The sequence below is a fragment of the Toxorhynchites rutilus genome, chromosome 3, assembly GCF_029784135.1.
Source record: "Toxorhynchites rutilus septentrionalis strain SRP chromosome 3, ASM2978413v1, whole genome shotgun sequence".
Classification (NCBI taxonomy): Eukaryota; Metazoa; Arthropoda; class Insecta; order Diptera; family Culicidae; genus Toxorhynchites; species Toxorhynchites rutilus.
In genome coordinates, this window is record NC_073746.1 from 312,316,477 (window position 1) to 312,333,120 (window position 16,644).

Consider the following 16,644-nt stretch of genomic DNA (forward strand, 5'->3'; position numbering starts at 1 on the left):
ATTAGTTAGTATTAGGCGTGCAAAATAGCGCGCACACACACTGCACGCTATTTTATACTTGTGAGTAATTTTCGTGTACGATACAAAAGAATCTAGCTCACCTGTAGCGTATGTTAAACCACGTTGAACTCAAACATCGATGCATTCACACGTACATGGGAGAGAGAAAGAGAGGAACGAATTCGTTTTGGGGAAATCACTTCAAAATGCAATGAGGACAATTTGACTGGGAAGAATTGAATGATATAATCGAGTCGGTAGAGGGAGATAGCTGACTGTTTAGTCGTTTTAGCGGAGAGATTGCGAGAAGAAGCCAAAAGTCATTACTAACTGAGTACGGGTATAGTCAGCTGACTATCCTCAGTTGACTATGACTATACAGAGCCCTGGTCACAAATATAAAAAGTTGATGCATGGTCAAACTCAACCTTTTATTTGCTTTGGGTTGTAATGAATTTACTTTTCATTTCTCGTTACGATTCGGAGCAAAAACAAACCTTAGTGTTTGGCGCACACGAAAAACAGTGTATGACGTGTCTTGGTTACAGTCCATTCCGAAGCCTAGGTCCTTATTTTTAAACCACACTCCTTGTCTTGTGAAGGTTTGATATCGCTGTGAAATCACTACGTTACGCCTATATAGAAACTATTTCGGTTATGGAACGCCTCGAAACAAAGTCAAAATAGGAACATCCAAAGTATTTGCATTCCAGCCTTTATTCGATATCTTATCAACGTTAGATAACAGTGGAAGTTCTAGTTTGTATGAAATACTTACTATAAAAGTAACGTTGACTTCGTGTCAAGTGTAACAAAAACAAAATAAACAGAACAAAATCAAAACCGAACCTCATGTCTTTCAATGAACTCAAACAATTCACTTTCCGCCTTCTAGGAGGAATTTTGAACGCCTTCCAAGCTACTAACCTACCACCACCACATTGGCGTACTTCTGGACGATCGCCTCGACATCCAGTGCCGTATCAGGATCCTGTCCTATTTTCTTGACGAACTCCAATAAAACTCTCACATTTATGGTGGACTCCTCTCCGACCGTCACTCTAAGAACAAGCTGTGATAAAAATTTGACCATCTCCCTCAACGGTCTGTCTGAAATGATAAAATAATCAAGTAACCGATTGATGGACGCGATTTCGTAGCGATAGCCTTTGACGTTCAGGAACTCTTCCAGCCAACGAAGGAACGTTGGAATTCCGTTGCCCGTTTCGAGGATTAGTTCGACTAGAACACTAATCTGATGAAAGTTCTTCTTCGTGTGCTTGTCGAGAATAATTTGGACGGCTTCAACCGGGCTCGTTCCGCTAATTTTCAATCCTTCTGCGACGAAACGGTAGTAATGCAGTGGACGTCTCGATTGCTCGCAATCGGTTATGGTGGAAACCAGCTGGTGGCGCAAGTGATTGCGGCCCATCACCCGCGTGTAGATCGGAAAATATTTCACGAACAAATCATCTCGACTGGCAACGAAACGATAGCTTTTCACGATGAAATCACGATTTTGACACAGCAGCTTCTGGAACACTTCCTCCTCTTTTGGCAAAACGTGTGCATATCGACAGTGAGCTTTGTAGCACCCGTCGGTAAGGAAGCTGTAACAGCCGAACAGATGACCAATCATTTCCATCTCTTCGTTTCGTTCGCCCAACCGCGGAGCCTCCGCGGGTGCCATAGTATTCCTCATTTGGGAAAACATTTGACCGAATGCTGTCGGTTGAGCTGGGTGGATGGCAGCCGGTATTGATGGCTGAACAAATTGTGGATTCTGCTGTTGCTTCATATGTTCCCATACTACGGCGAGGAGTTCATTCATTCCATTAGATGGACCGGGAAGGCTTGTGCCGAACATGTCCATTCCTCCATTGTATGTGACCGGTTTCATCATGTTCATATCCGAATAGTTCGGGTAAGAGCGATTAAAAGGAAAAGCGCCACATGCCCCGAAAGAGGAAAAGCCAGAAAGTGGCGGCGTAGGAATGGGGAGTGATGATTGTGGTTCAGGCATGTCATTTTTTATGGTTCGTTTAACTCTCATCATTTCCGATCTATCCGGTAGGCCTGACAGACCACCCAGTGACAATGGCACCGGAGCCGGCGTATTTCCGTTTTGATCCGAACTCGCTGCTTGCTCGGATTTCTTTTTGAATGAAGCGGTATAATTCAGATTACTAGAAACAAAAGAGAATAAACTGTTTTCTTCGACATGTAGTTGAACAGTTCCGATACTTACATTGCATTTGCAAAATTCACCGAGCCTGCGGACCCAGTATAATTTTGGACCATAGAGTTGGATAGCTCATTTCCATCATCAATGTATTCATTGATGGATGGACGGGTGGAACCATTAGAACCCGCTAATCCCTGACCCTCGTTAACCTTCTCAACACTTCTGGAAACGTTTGGAGGTGTATAATTGCTACAGCGCGACGACCCTGCAACGATGTTCTGCTCATCATCTTTGATTTTTGAGACTGACGCATTCGACGTAGAAGACGTCACTGCTTGTGGTGATGAGGACCTCGCTTTGGAAATTTTTGGTACACGGAAATTGGTTCGCAAATCTTTGGTCGCTTGTAGCTGAAATACGGACGTGTTGGATGTGCGCTATTCTTTCAAATTCAATATCATAAGGCGTCGTGCACAAATTACGTAACGCGAGTAGGGAGGGAGGGGGTCGAAGTTACGTTACTTAATGTGACATAGGGGGGGAAGAAGGGGGGCCGTGATCGTTACGTAACAAAATTCAATTTTTATTCCTAAATAAATTCACGGGCCCCTATATGCCTGAGCAGCTAGCTTCGATTCTGGGACCGAATGAGGAATGTTTCCTGAGCCAAGATAACACACGTGTTTTAATGGGTTTCACGGCAGCCAATAAGCAATCACCGGTAGATGCATCGCGAACAGGATTACCATATCTACATAATAATCTGTATTTCTACTGATTTTAAGACTTTTTAAAATCAAGAATCTGTAGATACAGGTTACAATTTTTTTTTGTGTTTCATACATAATTTACAGAGTTTTTAAAATAACTTTGCAATAATGGCCTGAGGTTAATAATATTTTTTCCCTTTCTCACCTATTTTATTCATATAACGTTGTAAAAAATAAATAACATCTTTTATCTTACCAAAGCACAGAGAATGTAAATTCCAAAAGTGTACTCATACTGTCGTGAAAATTCATTTCCTTTGTAAATTTATTTTTCAAATGATTTGAAAATGCACAGTTCAAAACGAAAAGAAGGGATTAAATCAGTTCAAGAAATATTGAAGCTCGAACCATTGAAAACGCTGAATTCGCCCGCTCTCACTGGACTCAGTCGTTAAACACAATCTAGAGAGATTCAACTACGACCGAAATCCTATTTTACTGTTTTTTTAACTACGTTTTGCTATTGATTGTTGAATTGAACAAAACAAACTGCAACGCCTGAATTCACTCAGAACAATTGAGACACCAGAACACTTTATCTTACTTTTTGGGTAATTTTGCCAAGAATAAAACATCAAATCTGATGTTTCAGGACCACAATTTGGAGATTTTGAAGAGCATTTGAAGATATCTACGTAGGTGTTGAAGATGTAGAAATAGAAGCTATTGAACTGGGCAAGAACAAAACAATAGCTTTTAAGACCATCAAATGGTTGGGCGACTAAAATTTGAATAACTTATAGAAATTTGAACAAAAACATATCCGAAAAAGTTGTTTAGAATTAAAAAATCCTTCCCTGTCCATATCCTAAGCATAAGCTTTATAGTATCCTTATGTGATCTTTTCAAGCGTTGACGTTTCTCCAGTTTAGCCTAATTATGCTACCTTTCAATTCACTACTACCATTACATTTTTGTGTGTACCTGAAATATATTATGATGAAGATATTTACGTTACCCAACATGAACAAGCATCCCCTGGTAACTGAATAAATTTCCTTCTTCTTCTTAAATGGCGTTAATGTTTCCTGTGGAACTTTTGCCGTCTCAACGTATACACTAACTAGCGTCAGATGAACTTGCCGGGAACGGCTCAAACTCACCATTCACTGGTCCAGAACCATTCTGTGGACTCTCCGACTGTATGTTGAAAAGCGAGCTGAAAAAATGGGAAGACCGGGAAGTGACAGCCAATTGGATGGCTGCAAAACTTAAACAGGCGAAAAAATTTATTACGCCGAGTATTAAAATTACTCAACAGCTGCTAAGCCTCAATAAGAAAGACTTAAGCACATTCACTGGTCTTGTAACAGGACACTGCCCGAATAAATACCATCTTAAGAACATAGGTTTAGCACAAGATGATATTTGTCGCTTTTGTAATGCCGAAAGCGAAACCTCGGAACATTTGCTCTGTAACTGCGGAGCTCTAACTAGACGCAGACATCGACACCTTGATAAAGCTATTCTGGAGCCCAAGGAAATTTGGTCTGCGTCGCCGATCAGGATTATAAATTTTATCAAACAGATTATTCCCGATTGGCACCTATCACGCTATAGCTTTCAGACTACTCCTTCATCAATAAGAAGTAGATAAGCTTGAAGTGAGGTATAAAAAAAGGGGTATACCACAATAGTTCAAAATAATGGACGCAGTGGTTCACACCGAAAAGGGGTAAAAAAAAAGAAAAAAACTAGCGTCATTTATTAATACTTAGTTGAGATTTTTTAAGCCAAATAACACGCCTTGAATGTATTCCGAGGGGCAAGCTCTGAAATACGCATGACCACAGTGCAAGTCGAAAGAAATTCCTTTGACGAAAAATCCCCCGACCAGCACGGGAATCGAACCCGAACACCCGGCATGATAATGTGAGGCGCTAACCACTCGGCCACGTGTGCACGAATAAATTTCCATTTCCATCTCAATAAAATAATGTATTTTTACTACAGTGTATGTTTCCTGGCGTGACGTGGTACCATCAATATCAATAATTTCTATGCCAATCAATGATATCAAAGCTGTAATTATGCTTCAAAATTGGACTTATAAACCTAATACAGATTTCATTACAGATTTTTTGAGAAAAAGCTAAGATAAAAAGATTTTTCAATACCAAAAACACAGATCTTGATTTCGTCATGGCTGCCCATCAAATGCTTATTCCATCTGTTATCGAAGGATGCGAGGGCACCTTGGACATGCTGAAGCAGTTTAATACAGTGGTCCAATGTACGTTGCAGTTCGTCCAGGAAGGCACTGTTTTTTGAACGCATTTTCTCATAGGCTCGATTTGAAAAGGGTGAGCGAGCCGCCTGAATTCGAGATTATTCAGCTTCAAGGAATGACATAGTTCATAGTTCCTTGAAGAAGTAATCATAAATAATGTGGATGGAGGACCAGACGAGAACCCGTTTTTAAAGGGTCATAGATATTTTCGATTGATCATTTTAATCAATTGATCTTTGATCCAATGCGCGTTACTAGATATGCTCCAGGATCGAAGAACGTTGGATAGCTCGCGACTTAGTTAGTAGGTTCAATACTTCCTCATGATCATGAGGGATTTCAACTAGAAGCGAAACATTTTAAGTATGCAGGGGAATCGTTACGCGATGTGTGGAATAACCTGGCGATCGACGGATATTCCCTCAAAGCAGAATATATTGATGGATTTCGCGCCAACTCGTATATGGGATTGGCATTCCCTCAAAGCAGAATATATTGACGGATTTCGCGCCAACTCGTATATGGGATTGGCATGACCCTCTCAGAACCTAATGGAACTTTCTGGGCGTGAAAACCTTACCTAATTACTTAGTTTTCCGAAAATTTATTTAGACTAACATATGGAAAGGGCTATATTTTTGACTATTTTTTCATAATTTTTTTACCTCGAAATTATTTTTTGAAATCATACACTAAAAAAATCGATTTCAAAAACTAAAATTCGATTTTCTCGAAATGGTCATCTCAGATTTTGGTGATATGTAGGATAAATTGTAGATAAATATGTGCCCTACAACTCTTCCATACATCGCAACTTGTGCATATTAAAGGCAAAAAAATTTTTCTAACAAAAAATTTTGAAGATTCTTTCTCGAAAAAAAAATTTTTTTTTTTGGGTGTACAGTTATAGAAAAAAATCAATAACAGGTAGAAATGGATTTATGATGGCTCTTGGGTGCTTAGGCACAGTTTTCAGCATGTTTTTATAGTCAAATACAATATGTTTCAATTCAGAGAGCAAGAACAGCTCTCAAACAATAGCCATATGCCAAAAATCTCTTGATCGGTCGGTCAGGTATCGAATAGTTGCTGTAGATTTAGGTATCTATTAAGAGTCACTGTAGATATGATAATAAAAAATTGATTGTATAGATACCTAAAGGATGAATTAAATGGCTCTGCAATTGTTTGAAAATTACCAGTCGTAACCGGCAGCGAATGTAAAAAGGCGGATAAGAAATAGCATTATATTGTTTCTGCAAATGTGAGTTTCAAATGTAAAATTAATGAATAACAGTTTGAGAACGAGTTCGCATACAGTAGTCTTTTTTTACAAACAGCAATTTGTTTTTTTTGTGGAATTAAAAAAGAATCTTTGACGCAAGAAGAAATAATAGTAATTTGTGATTTTCATCCATAATTCAAAATGCAGCAAAGAGTTATCACTGGAATTACTCGCAAGTAACTATTCCCCCATTTGAAACATATTGAAAAAAAACTAGTATATACTAGAAAACGTAAGTTTTATAGTTAATTCAGAAGTTTCAACAAACGACACTGTGGCAGTGCAGTTGTTTAGAGAAAAATTGATAGAATTTGTCAGAAAAATAATGATTTTACTAAAATAACTTCCATGTCCGATGGAGCAGCAACACACTACGAAAACAAAAATAATTTCGCCAGTCTGTCTTGTTTCAAAAAAGTTTACGGAATAGAAGCAGAATGGCATTTCTCCGCCATCTCCCACGGGAAAGGACCCTGGGATGCAATAGAAGGGACTCTACAACGAATAACAAAGAGAGCATGTCTTGCCCAAGGTTACGGAAACACAATCCGAACAGCACTAGAGCTTCATGATTGGGCAGTTAAAAAAAATGACAAATGTATCACAAAATAGAATTTCTGATACTTATCTAAAGAACAGCATACAAAAAAGGCGAATGAGGTTGAGGAACTATTCAATCACGCGAAAACAATATCGGGAACACAAAAATTGCACTGCTTTATTCCTGTAGATGAAAATAAAATCGCAGCTAAAAGGTTTTCAAATTCAGTAGATGATCCCTAGATCCCCGGGTCCAAAAATCGCATTTTTAGCGCTACGTAGTTTGTGCACGACGCATAAAAGGACAAACTTACCATACGTTCACGAGCGTATTGATCATCGGTATATCTAGTAACAATTTCAGTTTCATCTTTATCACGCTGGAAGAGGAACTCCTCGGCTTGGGTTCGACAGTTGTCACCGCCGCTTGCAGCCACACGTTTTTCCAGCGGATGCGATCCATGGTGCGAACCCAAAGAGTGATGTATCTTCGCTCGGCTGGGCAACTCTATCCCTTCGAATTTTTGAGCAGTCGAAGTAGTCACCGTGGCAGATTTTTTACCCACCGACTTCCGCAGAAAATCTACGCTACCGGCTCTCTGCAGAACGTTGCCAGCCGTCCCGCTGTTCAGCAGAACTCGTAGCTTCTCGAAATGATCCGAGCAAAAATCGATCTGATCGAAGTCTACAGACCAAGTTAACCCACATATCTCCGTTTGAGAAGCTTTGGTCATTGCATTTTTTATCTTTTTAGGGGAATTGATTCGGCGAATTTTATCATCCGTGAGCGGGGAAATTATGACCTGCAAATTGCTCATTTTGTTGATGTCTGATGCCTGCTTCGGGTTGTCAGCTTCATGTATCAATTGCTCGTTCGATGTCACATGCGAAGCTGTAACACTTGATGGCGTATCGGAGTCGTCTTCGCTTCTACCGTATCTACTGTATGCCGGCGAATCCTCTTCGCTGGCGCTGAAAATTCGTTTGTTGTTTCGTCTGATAGGGGCTTTCTTTGCTGCTGGAAATAAAAACATTTATTTTTGTGGCTTGATCCAAACGAACGCACACTAACTTACCACCTCTCTTTCTGTTGTGCGATGGTGTTGTAATTGATGACTTACTTCCCACCGGAGAACATATGAAGATTTCTGGATCAGGTTGCTTAGGGCGTCGTCCTCGTCGTTTGGGAACGGTCACTGCCAGCTGCGATCCAGCTATTCGAGAAACAAGCAAAACGATGTACACCATTATTAAACAGGGACCCATAGCTTACCAACGCAAATAATACATTATGCATTCAAGTTAGAGTCAGAACTTGAACAACATTAGAATCGCGCGGGTCTGAACTATTCAGTTCAAACGACGCAACGATAGCTATTATATCATCGGACACTCTGATGGAAAGCATAAAAAACGGAACTGCCCAAATGTATTCAATCGCATTGTTTGGAGTCGATTCTCTCAGAAAAGAAGCAGTGAGTTACATATAGGATATAACCGCAAGGTGAACGTAGGGCTTTAACCCGAAGGTCATTTGTCCCTTAATTCTCAATGAATATTTTGACAAAACGCTAAAAGTTAGAAAGTGTTTGACTGGATGAGTATAAATATGGAATTTTGTGGCGCTAAATGAACTACAACAACTCGAGTATAACTCGAGAACTAGTCAAGCAAATGGAACCAAATTTGGCATGTAGAGGTTTTAGAGGGAAGTAAATGTTTCTATGGTGATTCGGCACTTCTCCCCCCTCTCTAAGGGGGTGGGGTGAGTTCTGCCATACAAATTGAACATAAATTTTCTACAAAACTCGAGAACTAATCAAGCAAATGGGGCTTATTTTGGCATGTGGGGTTTTTTTGGGTACGAGAAATGTTTCAATGATAATTAGTACCCCTCCCTCCTTTGGAAGGTGTTCCACAAGGAACCGTTTTTGCTTGCAATCCTACAGGATATATGACGGCAGAACTTTTCTGAGCAAAGCCCGGTGCTCTTGATTATAGATGGACATTCATCTCATCATCTCACGGAATTTAGCCTTCGCTGAAAAAGCCCGATCCAACCACGTTACAGTTCTGATACTGCCTCCACACTGTAGCCATCGGTTGCAGCCGTTAGATGTATCCTTCATGGGACCATTTAAACTATACTACGCCAATGCAGTCGAAAATCATATGCGAGAAAATCCTGGACGTCCTGTCACCCAGTACGATTTTTCATTTTCTGCATTCTAAAATTCGTCCGAGATTCAAACCAATTCGACATATGCAAAAGCGGCAGCACTGCGTTGGCCCAAACAAACGTCAAAATAGTTCATACATATATGTGAAGCTATTTACTCTCTATCACATTAACATGCTCCAATGCAGTTTTAAATTGTTAAAATATGAATGAAAATTATTACTGGTTCAAATACTTTGAACAGAAAGCTGCTACTTACGTTTTTCGTTCGGGGCTGCTTTTGTTGTTGTGCCTTCGGAAACTCTAGGGGCCTCCACTACCACTCCTTGTTTGTCCCCCTGTTGATCTGATGTTTTGGACGATGTTTCATCATTCATATTTGTCAGAACTGTCGTAAAGCTGCTGCCGGAACTGGTCAGTGCCAGATCATCTTCCAACGTCGGCATATCTATGCAGCTGTATAATGCGCTCCCCTCATTTCCTTCTCTACCAGTCGATTCTATATTCGCTGAGTCAGTTACCCGTTGCGCACCTGTTGGTACGAAATTAGTTGTTGATACAGTTATGTTTCTGGTGAGTGGTCTAGTAATACGACGTGATCTAAGGTAGTTTGTGGGGAAATACTCTTCATCGGAATCGGGACGTTTCTTTCTCGCCTTAACAGGAGGAACCCGCCCGATTACCTTCCGCAATGTCCCACGTCTTTTAGAAACTTTAGGTTGAAACGGATATTTTTGATAGTTCTGGATAATGTTTATATGGGGACCTTTTATTTTCGCCAAACGAGGCGAAATGTCCGACCGCGTGATCGTGGACTGATCTGAATATTGAACTGACATAGCTGGACTACCCTCACCTTCCTGAATAATGTAACAGATGGTATGAGACTCGCCTTCGGGCAACAATTCTTGCTGCTCGATCAGCGGCTTCCCATCATCCAGGATAACACCCAGATCTCCAGCTTGGTGGACTTGTTTTTCACAATCTGCGAACAGTGAGTCCATCAGAATTTGTTCATCAGATGAAACGGTACGGGTTAGAACGGTGTTCATATGTTCTTTCAAAGCTTCTTCTTTAATAAAAAAGGATTCCAATACGTCTTCCAACGCAATGTCGGTTGAACATTCAGGATTGTCTGCAATGTGTTCTGTTACCACTTCCACATTGTTTCCAACAATCGGTACACTCAATTCTTCCACGATAATTTTCTTCAGGTCTGTCGAAGTCATTGTCTCGACCGCTTCCTCGTCTACTTGCATTGATTGTTTTGTCTGCTTTTCCTGCGCATCATGTTTCTCAATAGAATCTATTTGAATTTTGTTTGAGTTTAGAATGGACACTTTTATGATAGGCATCTCATTGACGGTATTCATATGCGATGTTTTTGGACTAGGAATCGAAGGTTCTGCTGACAACGCGGGAATCAAACCGCTGCACTTCGATATCGATTTGGAAGTAGACCTACGTCGCTTGTAACCTTTCATCAAAGGATCCTCCTTCTTCTTCTTCGCGCTTCTCTTAAACCAAATCTGATCGTCTATGGAACATCTCCTTGGTTTCATTTTCCTAGTCGCAATTGAAAGCACTGCTTCCGGAAGAATAGTTACATTTCTCTTGCGTAACGACAGAACGCGATCGCCATAAAACGTATCGTACAAAAGGTCATCCATAGAAGCCGATGAGCAAGCATCTGAATCTTTTCTCTTGCGCGATACTGTTGATTCCACACAGGTCACACCTCCGGGTGAAGGGGCTACGCTCTGCTTCTTAGAATCAGTGTCATTGTATGCTGTTTTTTTCATTTTCAAGTTTTTCTGCTCAGTTCGGCATTCAATTTCTTTGTTCCCAACATTTTCGGGAAGCTCTTCCGCCGATGATGCGTCTTCCTCATCAGACAATGTTAAATCAATTGTAGGAATATGCTTTTCATCTATATCGTTTCCTCCAAGACGATCTTTAACTGGAGTGATTTTTTCTTGCTTAATGAAAATTGTATCCTGTGAATCACGCGCTTTATCTTCCTCGTCTGTTTTCTGTTCCTTGCTGGTGTCACTTCGGGCTTCATGGTGTGCCTCATAATCCATTGCTCCTATGTTCTGATAAAGATCCAGTTTCAGCTGTAGAACCTCTGGATCTTCTTGCTGAAATTGAGAAGCATGTATCATTTTAACATTACTTTTTAGCGATAATCGCTGTGATTACTACTAAGAGAGACATTGTTTCAAATTTTGTAAGGTATAGTAGAACCCATTACTAGACAGTATCCTACCTGACAGCCGTCATTTGTAATATTTTCAACGTCACTTTCACTGCTCTTTAGTTCCGATACATCGTTCGAGGGGTCCGATGATTTTCCAACATTATCAATCAGTAAACTCATCGACTCTTGGCTTTCCACGTCCGTCTTTTCGTCGTTACAATCCGGGGTCTCTATCTCCGGGATGACCATTTGCTTAATCAACGGTCCGCTAAGGATACGTTTTTGTTTCAATTCGTCTTCAGCGTTGGGGGAAATCTCTGGTTGATCAATTCCACAATTGTTAGCTCCATCCCTCGGAAGAATATCGTTGTGATCGATCTGTATCATATCTTCGTCATCAAATACTTCGCCTGGTACCACCGATGTTGGATTTTTATTATCATACGATAGTCTCTCGTCAGGTTTTGAGGCATTTTCATCGTCATCAACGTTAATTTTCGGTTTGTTTTTATTTAGATGCGATGATGGAGTAACCACTTTCGAGGTTTCATCACTATCATCACTTTTTCGATTACTCAACATTTCCTTGGTTCCATCAGACCCACCCTCCGCTGTTCTTTTCATATTACCTGCCAATCTTTGCGTTTCCTTCCGGCAGAAATCACCCTCCATGTCGCTATCAAAATCGTCCGTATAGCAGTCAATCACGTCCAAATCCACATCCTCGTCTACTCCTGGTGTTATTTTCTCGATGGCATCAACGCCTTTGTTGATTTCGCTGTTCACTTCACCATCCATGTCATAAGGTTCACTTTCCTCCATGTAACGCAATCAACGTTTCTGCATGTGAATTCACTCTCTACTAGTCAGACATCCCAAACTAATGGGTGTGCTAGCTAATTGCAAATCTTAACGAATGTTATCGCGATCGTACTGATAAGCTACTTCGTTCAAATATTAAATTTGGTTTTCCCGGTCACTCAAGGATGCAATGTGTGGCCTGTTGAAAATTTATTTTCACATTGTATTCGGAGGCGCAATTTCCAACGGTTGAACAAGGTATTCAACACAGAAAGGTAGGGATATAAGCACGATGCAAAATGGAAGGTGGGAAGATTTTTAAATCTCTGACGTCACATATTTTGTTTATGTGTAACTTTTCGTATAATAGTCCACTACATAGGAAAAGTATTGATATTAAAAGTAAAAATAATCAGATGAATTTTTTTATCCCATTTGTTTATTGCAGGCTCATTAGCATTTTAGCTGTAACAGAGCCAAATTTTAATCGTGTACATGTCACATGTTTATCATATCTATAGTTAGCACATTACACAGTTGCCACTTTTCGGCGTAATAGTATTTCTTCTATACCATTACATATGGTATATTACATTTCACAGTAGCCATTTAGGCGTAAGAGTATTCGTTCTGTTCTTCCATTTTCCAGTTAGACCGGACAGCGGAGACAGTTGATTGATCATTGTTGAGTTATTTATAGAACAGCAGCCCGATGTGTCTTGCAGAGCAGAGCAGTTGTATGGGTGAATCGATCTTATTTCGACCGTGGATCGATCTCCATCGCTGATGATTGTTGCATGGACGTAGTTATTCTGTAACAACACAAAGATGGTCAATGAGGGCCCTGAGTTTTGAACTCACGATCGATCGCTTACTAAGCGAACACGCAACCAATGTGACTACGGAGACCCCCAATCAGATGAAATGAATGGATTAGTTTTTTTTTCTTTAAACAATGCTAGGGCTCATAATCATAATGACCCAACTGACATTTTAGTAGAAACTGAAATCTCAGTATTATTGATGTGTTCTTAACTTATTTCAATTCAATTTTACTTCTCGTTTTTTCGACCAAAAACGTAAAAGAACAAAGTCAGAGTTACAGAACCGTTTGTTCCTTTGACGAAAAACATTTGACAGTGCATGGGAAAAAGGTTACATGTTTTTTCGTGTAGAATGCATTCAAAAAATAAATATGATTGACTCCATATGACCTGGATTGAGACGAAAAAGTTTCCGCTTGCGTTCTAGTTTTAGACGAATGAAGTGTTCAGCACCCTAATTGTGAAAAAAATAATTACTATTGCTGACAAGAGATAAACTTCCATGAAGTTGCTCTAAAATCAATATATAGCAGACATTAGAATGCTAATTCTGATATAAGAAGAAATCAAAGAAAAAATGGAACATTTTAGTTCGTGATATGTTCTGTTTATTTTTTAGATGATAAATGTAATGCGAAAAATCTATTTTTTGGAAATATGTTATTATTTTCTATATATCATTTTTCGACGTTATTCGCTGACACATTCAATTTTGTACCATTTGAGTAACTGACTGTTATGCCTGGTATGTTAACTTCCTATTTTCCCTATTTAGCTTTAACACAACTAAAACCCGTGAATCTTCCCACCTTCTATTGTTCAACTCGGGATATAAGGCTGTTCCTGTATTATGCAAGGGGCGTGATATGCGTATAAAGTGCGCTACACATACAACGTCCCGTCACCGTGAAGTCAACGTAATGGAATGAAATGACAAATATTCTCCCATGGAAATCGTATGGTAGTATTCACATACACAATCACCGGTAAATTTGACGTCGGCAAAATAAGTCCAAGAGAATAGTTGACGGGACGGTGACGATGACGCTGTATGTGTAGCGCACTTAATGCGTATGATAGGTCAAAGTATACCGTGTATTTTAATAGAGTAAGTCACATCTAATTCGACATCTAGCTAATTGGACAGACTTGTAACGCGTTTGTTTTTGGTACCACAACGAGAATGAAACGAAACTATGTGATACAGGATTCCGCAAAAATTAAAATTAAATTATTGAAAATGATTTTTTGTTCGCCTTCGTTTTTTTTGAGCTTCGTGTCCGTCATTGGGAGGCAAAAATGATAATGAATTTTCGGGTAAAATTAGTACACTTTCATAATAAATATGCTGAATGAAAATTTACTTTTCCGAAGTTTATCCAATGTGTTCGATTTAATGATTCAATATTATAATGATGAATTTTAGTGAAAACATTTGGAAATGTGCAGACAAATCTTTAAGTAACGGGCAGTAATACGTGTTTCAAATACTCAAATGGCATTGAGAAAAAACATCTATTGAATTTTACCAATTTAAAATTGTTTTCGTGCATCCTATTCTAATAGAGACTAATTCGCCTCCCAAGCACGAATGTTGCCATTAGTCGTCAACAATGTACATTCGTAATCGCGCTGTAGCATTTTCAAAAAAAAAAATCAACAAGAAATGCCAAATGTGCAGTTTTTTTCTGCAAACGTGCAAATTTTATTCTAAAGTTACCTATTTTGATTCCATTGTAAAGTTATCAAAGTCGCGCCTTCTTGCAATTCAATGAAATTTGCAAAATTTTTACTCACTCGAAGTAGATTTTTTCTCAAAAACATTTTTCATAATTCGCTCTTCATAAGATTTTCTTCGGCAATTAAAAAAATTACATCTCTGTTAGCGATCATGTAGTTTATGATGACAGATGAAAACTCAACGATTACATCACGTTTGAGTTACCTCAATGTGCAGAGCTTAGTTGGATTGACATCGCCAAAATGGATCGGGTTGTGGTTGTCTAATCTTTAGGAGGCCTTAGGCCGAAGACATAGTGAATGCGATGCGATGCGGGCGCGGGCTCTATTGTGGGAAAGCTCTTTCGTTCACGAATTCAGAAATCAAATGCAAACCGTCCGGACCCGACATAGTAAACGTGATGCGATGCGGATTTCAATGCAGCGAAACTGTTTGGGGGGTGTTTTACCGCGAGTGAACGCAAGTGATGGTTGCCAGACGATTTATCTATAAATATCTATAAATATCTTCATAACCGAACTCATCGAACGAAAATAAAAATTGAGTTGTTGAGAGAAAAAGTAACCAAATGCCACTGAGGAAAATGTTTCATTTGCTGTACTTTTAGATTTTCGGCTGAAGTTTTTTTTTGAGAAAAATACAATTTATTATCAAATCAAATATCTCACAATTCAACTGTTTACAGAATGAAGATATGTTATCATATCTAGCATCCTTGTGCATGGTTGTTTACATGTGGAATGGAATGGAATGAAACATAAAAAAACGCGCGATCTCAAGCGATCAGCTTCAATTAATCGCTCCGCATCGCATGTTCTTGGCCTTAGGAGATCATCTCAGATTGCAGTGAAACGTTGTGAGTGTAAAGACATTGGTAATTTAAGCAACTTTTTATACTTGAAATCTTCGAAAAACAATTAAGTGCGATTCACATACAACATCCACGTCACATTCACGTCATGTCGCGTTACGTCAATTATTCTCGCATGCAGTTCTTATGGAAACATTCACATGCACCAACAACGGCAAGTTCGCCGTCGGCAAAATAAGTCCAAGAGAATAGTTGACGGAACGGTGACGGGACGTTGTATGTGTAGCGCACAAGAGAGTACTTTTTGAAAAGAGCCAAATTTCTTTTTTTATTTTTTACAAAAAAATATTTACCAAATTAAATCTAAAAAAAAACTAAAATTGAAACCAAATTACACTACAAATTACAAAAAAATAAATTTAAATTAATTTCCCTCAAATGCTTTTTTTTATTCTAAAAAAAATATGTGAATAGCCCTTACAATTTCCGAAATAGCAACGATTAAAGTTGTGAAATTACCAACGTGTATAGCGAACCCACCGGTGGGGATGCTGTTAGAGCATCTATAAGACCTGCAAAATGTTGGTTAGAGAATGAAATGAAGGAAATGATTTATGTTTTCATTAAAACATCAAAAAATATTTTAAATCAAAATTACATTGGAAAAAAAATTATTTCAAAATTAAAATTCATTTTTCTTAAAAATATTTTTTCCTAATTCTTAAAAAATAGATAGTTATAACTTCCAACAAGTCACCCATACATCGGAAGATCGGCGCTTTACTGGGAAAAAGGTGTTCTAACAACAACATTTTCATGTTTTCTTTTTTAGAATTAAAAAAAAACATATTTTCGAGACTAATGAATTTCAATTATTGAAATATTTTTCTTTCAATTGAATTTTGTTTTAAAAACTTGTTTGATATGTTTTAATGGAAACAAATAATTTCCTTCGTTTCATTCTCTAATACCAGGGACAGACATACAGCTGTACTAGCGTTGTACGGGTACCATCGTAGCATGACAGACATACTTTGGTTGTATATTGTATCGTATGTCAAACTGACAATCAAAAATT

At 38.9% G+C, this 16,644-nt stretch overlaps 1 protein-coding gene across 3 annotated transcripts; it reads right to left on the minus strand.

Moving 5' to 3' along the window:
- Window positions 1–692: 692 nt before the first annotated feature.
- Window positions 693–12,424, minus strand: LOC129780086 (uncharacterized). Of its 3 annotated transcripts, XM_055788003.1 has the most exons (7): window positions 11,459–12,424; window positions 10,046–11,330; window positions 9,449–9,721; window positions 8,087–8,224; window positions 7,325–8,028; window positions 2,249–2,595; window positions 693–2,186 (listed from the first exon to the last, which is right to left on the minus strand). In XM_055788003.1, the coding sequence occupies exons 1-7, from the start codon at window positions 12,209–12,211 to the stop codon at window positions 923–925; spliced, it is 4,764 nt and encodes a 1,587-aa protein (XP_055643978.1). In that variant the 5' UTR covers window positions 12,212–12,424; the 3' UTR covers window positions 693–922. The 3 variants fall into 3 exon arrangements, with proteins under 3 accessions (XP_055643978.1, XP_055643977.1, XP_055643976.1); XM_055788002.1 differs by having other exon boundaries at window positions 7,325–8,025; window positions 9,449–11,330; XM_055788001.1 differs by having other exon boundaries at window positions 9,449–11,330.
- Between the last annotated feature and the right edge of the window lie 4,220 nt (window positions 12,425–16,644).